The sequence below is a fragment of the Elgaria multicarinata genome, chromosome 9 (assembly GCF_023053635.1).
Source record: "Elgaria multicarinata webbii isolate HBS135686 ecotype San Diego chromosome 9, rElgMul1.1.pri, whole genome shotgun sequence".
Classification (NCBI taxonomy): Eukaryota; Metazoa; Chordata; class Lepidosauria; order Squamata; family Anguidae; genus Elgaria; species Elgaria multicarinata.
In genome coordinates, this window is record NC_086179.1 from 40098552 (window position 1) to 40104551 (window position 6000).

Here is a 6000-nt window from a genome sequence, read left to right on the forward strand (position 1 = left end):
GAACTTAAAGAACGATGCCAAGCCAAGCATGAGGGAGGAGGGCAGAACTTGGAGCCAGCAGAGTTATTAGTCCAATTCCTGCATAAGAGATGACAGAGCACTCTCCTACTTGCTTAATTTCATCATATGTACTGCCTTTGCTTCTAACTCAATTTCCCACCTTGTCTTCCAAGTGACAAGTCCCAGAGCTGGAAAAATATTGTTCATTTCTAAATACCATCCGGTTTAAGTCAAGGCTCAAAACAAACTGCCAAATTCTTAGGTGCCGCTTCAAATTCTCTAACTGGCACCTGAATGTTTGTTTTTCTGGCTTTAACAGGCACCCCAAATCGAGTTGCAGCCCCAAATCCAAGTGTTCCATTTGTTGTGTCACAGCAAAAACAGGCTTTTGAAATACATGCTTCTTCAAAAATCACCATTCTGCAAGAGATTATGTAGCAGAAAACAGACATATTTGTTCTCTCATTTTTTTAGATAGCACGATTTATCTTGCGTTAACAGTGTGTGAGGCACTGTGGTGAAAAGTGGCAGGTGGAAAATATATGGGTGAGCCAAGCAGGATTTCTTTACGCGTCCATACAAATTCAGACATGCGAACCCAAGGCATGTGCAAGTTCTCTCTTTGGGAACTCATATTTATTTCCAGCAATGTATTACTACATTTCTATACTGCCCAATACCCAAAGTTCTCTGGGCAGTTCACAAAGCTGAAGGGTGTTTCTATAGGCTGAGGTGATGGGAGGATGCACTGTTTCTGGAACACCGTGAGAATCCCTTACTTCTCGTTGACTTGGGGCGGGAACACAAATTGTACATCTGTATGCAGGATTGCAGCCTTGACACCAATTAAAATCCAAAAGAGGACAACCAGGTTAGGAGGTGTGAGCGGAGCACCAAGGAACGCTGGGCAACATATGCTGAGGTGTAAGAAGGCATGCATTATTCATTAACCTTTGTACAGCAGCACCGTAAGCTGTCTTGACTGCACCACAGAAGGCTTAAAATAACAATTGCTTTAATTACAGGGAAGGCTCCTGAAGTTTCAGAAAAGGATGAGGAAACCTCATCTCAGGTCAGCCACAACCCATCCAACAATTGTCACCGAGACCAGGGTTGCGGTCTGATCATTTGTGTCCTCCAGCCTTATCAGTTCCTCATCACCCAAAAGATCTCCTTCGTGGAGAAATGTCAACGTTTGTAAAGGGGGGGGGGAGGCAGGGATGGCGATACTTTGATCCAAACAGAAGGTTCACCTCAACTGTTTCCCTAGACGGTCTCTCTCTCTCACACACACACGCATCAAAGTGCAGCCCCTTCTCCAATTTCTCTCTTGGCAACAAAACAAAAACAAATTTGCCTTCCAATCTCACCGCTTTCCTCCATCATTCCCCCACCCCACCCTCCAGGTTCAATCATGCTTCTTCTCTCCTCCTCCAGGGTGGGGTCCTTCCCCTCCCAAAGAGGAGCTGGATCGAGACCTTATTGCCATGACAACCGCTCTTCGCCCCCCCCCCACGCCCATCATTGGCATCCCTGACAAACAGAACCAGCATCTTGTCTCGCCACCGCCCCCCCCACCCCGCCGCAGGTGCAACGATCCTCTCTCGGCGTCTTCATCCACAGATATGAGGACCACCTGCTGGGACCCGGATGCAAGGCGGGACGGGGGAGGTCGGCTGGGCTCTCTCCAGAATGGGACCCGGATGCTCTCCCCACTAAGAAGCGCGGGGCTGGAGCGCCCCTGCAACTCGTGCGCTCGGGATGCCGGCCTGGCTCCCTGCTCCTTCCCCGCGCTTCACACCCGCGTTCGACGCACTACGAGGCAAGACCCCTACCTGGCAGCTTCAGCGCCCGTGACAGCACCGTAGCCATGCTTGAGGTGAGAAGCGCGCATGCGCCCGGCTCTTTTGCCTCCTGGGAAGAGTAGTTCTGCGGAGAGGCTGAATTAAGGTGCTGGTGTCGAGCGCGCTCTGCGCAGAAAGGCGAAGGGATCGAGCAACGTGGCTGGGACGCAGAGTCGGCTTTCTGTATTGGTCCGAGTCGCTTTGCTACCGGACGCTGATGTCCGTTGGAAGGAAGCAATGGCTGCTATCCGAAGTGGGAGTTGAGAAGGACTGACTGGGCTCCATGGAAATCGATGCAAGCTACAAAGAAAGCAAGGACAGGGTCCTGGAATGGGTTTCAAGAATGGTTGATAGTGTTCTTTCTATTATTATTATTATTATTATTATTATTATTAATAATAATAATAATAATAATGTTGATACTTACCTTAATATGGTATCAATATATTGGGGTTGCAGCAGGAATAGAAATAGTTTTTGCTCTTTGCCTACATAGGGTCAGAGTGAGGTGGTTTGCTGCCCCAAGTGGCTGGAGCCAGGGCCGGTGCCAGACTATTTTGCACCCTAGGCAAGGTGAGCTACTTACACACACACACACACACACACACACACACCAAAAAATGCCAACTTTGATTTTTAAGAACATATGTTTCGTAGAAAAAATAAGCGCAAAACTTGAAATTGCTAAATTTATTTTAAAGTGCAAGAAATACATCATGCCGATTATAGCAAACAAATTGGAAAGGAATGTCTATGGGTTTAAAATACATTATTTAATAGGAATATCACTTCCAAATCATCTCCCCCAACTCACACACACACTCAGCATCACTCACTCCAAACAAACACACACATGAACACATGCGTTCACTCAAAGACCCCATGCACCTCATTCACCCATACATTCTCTCACACACACACACCTCAGTCTTACCTTACTTGCTTCTTCTCTTTCTTCTTCTCCACCTCCTGGTGCTTGCTGCTGGCTTCTTCTTCCTCTTCCTCGTCTTCTTCCTAGATAGGGTGACCATATGAAAAGGAGGACAGGGCTCCTGTATCTTTAACAGTTGCATAGAAAAGGGAATTTCAGCATGTATCATTTGTATATGTGGGGAACCTGGTGAAATTTTCTCTTCATCACAACTGTTAAAGCTGCAGGAGCTAAACTGCAGCTCTACTGTGACCAGATTTAAAAGAGGGCAGGGCACCTGCAACTTTAACTGCTGTGATGAAGAGGAAATTTCCCCAGGTTCTCCATATATACAAATGACACCTGCTGAATTTCCCTTTTCAATACAACTGTTAAAGATACAGGAGCCCTGTCCTCCTTTTCATATGGTTCCCCCTCTTCTTCAGTGCTAGGGGGGTGCTGGAGGCCCAGCTGCTTGTGACAGTGAACTGAGCCCTGCCCCCTGCCTCACATCGCCCTGTGCCCGACCAGCCGAAGTGAAGCCAGGGACACTGGGGGGGGGGCTCCACGTTCGGACTTCTGCCCTCTAGCTGGCTAAAGTGGCTCTGGGAGGGCAGCTTCTAGGCGGAAGTCGGAACGTGGAGTTGTCCCCACCCCACCCCCGCGTCTCTGGCTACACTTCAGCTTGGTGGGCACGGGGCAACATCTCTGCTGCCCAGGCCCAGCTGAATCCTCGGGCCGAGCCAGCTCACAGCCAGCGTGAGTGCTGCGCCGCGCCCGGCGCCCCTCTTAGCTTGGCGCTCTAAGCAGCTGCCTGAGTGGCCTCTATGGTAGCACTGGCCCTGGCTGGACCTCATGATCCAACCCAAGGCCCTCCTCCAATGCATGTGTAGTTGGCAGGGAAAAGAGGCACCACTGAACAGATAAAGAATAAGAACCTGGCTCTGGTGCTGTTGAAAATAGTTAAAATCTTTAATAATTCTTGTCTGTATGCAAAATGCTCGGCTCTGTTAACTTGGAACCCCCCCAACCTAGAATCTTTTCCAAACATATGCCAAAGTTTTGTGCAAGTTTTGTGTCACAAACCCTGAGTTTTGTGCCGCCCCAAGAAACCGGGAAATGACATGCCCTTAGGTGTAGTCTGGTAGATGAGAAAAATTTCACATTCTCAGATCCACTCCAAATCAGTGCCAAAAATTAGTGCTAGTTTTGTGCCATTTTATGCCACAAACCCCGAGTTTTGTGCCACTCCAAGAAGCCGGGAAACGACATGCCCTTGATCCACTCCAAACCGGTGCCAAAGTTTTGTGCCGTTTTGTGCCACAAACCCCGTGTTTTGTGCAACATCCTAAAGTGTGAAAACGACCTTAGGTGTGGTCTGGTGGATGAGAAAAATGTCATAGTCTCAGATCCACTCCAAACTGGTGCCAAAAATTTGTCTTAGTTTTGTACTGTTTTGTGCTGCAAACCCTGAGTTTTGTGCCACCCCAAGAAGCCGGGAAATGACATACCCTTAGGTGTGGTCTGGTGGATGAGAAAAATTTCACATTCTCAGATCCACTCCGAACTGGTGGCTTTCACACTTTAGAATGCGGCACAAAACTCGGGGTTTGCGGCACAAAACGGCACAAAACTAGCACAAAACTTTGGCATATGTTTGGAAGAGTTTCTAGGTTGGGGGGTTCCAAGTTAACAGAGCCAAAACGCTCAACGTTTCGGATTAGTTGAAATCCTTACTCAGGAGCTACAATTGATGAAATTAATACAGTTTAAAATACATTTGAAAAAACAGACATTTTCCAGTGTCAGGTCAGTTCCTATGAACCAAACAATGTGTTTGATACGTAGTTTACTGTACTATTTCCAGCATAGGCCAGTAGAAATTGTTGTGTATATATACTTAAACAAAATAATTCTCTGGGAGGCATCATAATTTATATCTTGTAAGAATTTCAATACGATAATTTCTGTAGATAAAGTTTAATACCCAAAGAAAAACCATTTGCTGCAAATTCCCAAAAAAAATCAAATCTTGATTATATAAGCAACAAACCGCTGTTTAAAAGTTTGGATTGATAAAGGTGTTGTTTTCCATGTCTGTTTGTTTTTAAACTATATTAATTTCATTCATTGTAGCTCCTGAGGAAGGATTTCAACTAATCCGAAACGTTGAGCATTTTGCATACAGACAAGAATTATTAAAGATTTTAACTATTTTCAACAGCACCAGAGCCAGTCTCTTATTCTTTACCTCCTCCAATGTAACAGAGGACACAAGTCTAGGGTGCACTTTGTACTCAACTGTCCTTTGCCACATTGCAAGGGATCCCAAGGCATGGCGTTATCACAAGGCCAAAATGAAATGTTGTTATCACAAGGCATCAGTGATTCTAGGTGCAAGTCCTAGAATTCCCAGCGTTCTCCAGCCAGTCTTAGCTGGGGAATGCATAGGATTGCGCCCTGAACTGCTCATTTGCTTCAGTGCCGTGTCAGAAGGATCAGGCCCCCAAAACAATATTTATTTATTTATTTAAAACATTTCTTGGCCACGCTTCAGGGCACAAGCCCTCACAAAGCAACTCACAATAATAAAATACATAAAATATTAAAAGCAATAAAACAGCAATTAAAACAATCAAACCAGCAAGAATAAATACTGTCCTCCTTGACCTGTACTGAATGAACGAACAAATAAAATACAAAGAACAAAGGATATGGAAAGTCTGACATGAAAGGATTTCCCATGTTGTTTCATTGTACAATAAATGTGTCATTGTCATTCAGGTGTCACTGGGGATCCAGCTATCGTTTCCCACAGCCAGTGCACTGGATTCGGAAATAATATTTTCCCAGCGTTCCTCCTGTAGTATTTTGTTTCCAGGAAAAAATGAGTTCGACTCTAGCAGGCATGTCTGTTACTACTGCACATACTGCATGAGTGTCATGAACACCAGTTAGCTAGCGCCCGGGCTATCCCCAGTGATGAGTGACTCCTCCACCTGTGGCATTTTATGACTCAAATATAAGAGACCTCTTGGAGGATACGGAACAACAGCAGAACTAGTTCTGTCCCAGCCTGCATCAAAGCCTCAGTTTTTATAAACCTTTTTGTTGATTATTTTTTCTTCCATGGCCTTGTGTTTTTTGTTTTTTAAAAAATAGGGCTTAATCCAGCAGAATATCCTTCTGCGCAAGACCCAAGAAATCAATGGGAACTGAGGAAAACCACACTAATGCCCCACCCCC

General features: G+C 45.8%; 1 protein-coding gene across 2 annotated transcripts in view; it reads right to left on the reverse strand.

Moving 5' to 3' along the window:
- The window catches only part of FAM234B (family with sequence similarity 234 member B), a 29420-nt gene extending 27492 nt beyond the window's left edge, over positions 1 to 1928 (reverse strand). For both annotated transcript variants that reach the window (XM_063133660.1, XM_063133659.1), the window contains exon 1: positions 1836 to 1928. In XM_063133660.1, the coding sequence (XP_062989730.1) occupies positions 1836 to 1872 (37 nt within the window). In that variant the 5' untranslated portion in view covers positions 1873 to 1928. The remainder of the gene's footprint in view (positions 1 to 1835) is intronic.
- Positions 1929 to 6000: the final 4072 nt, after the last annotated feature.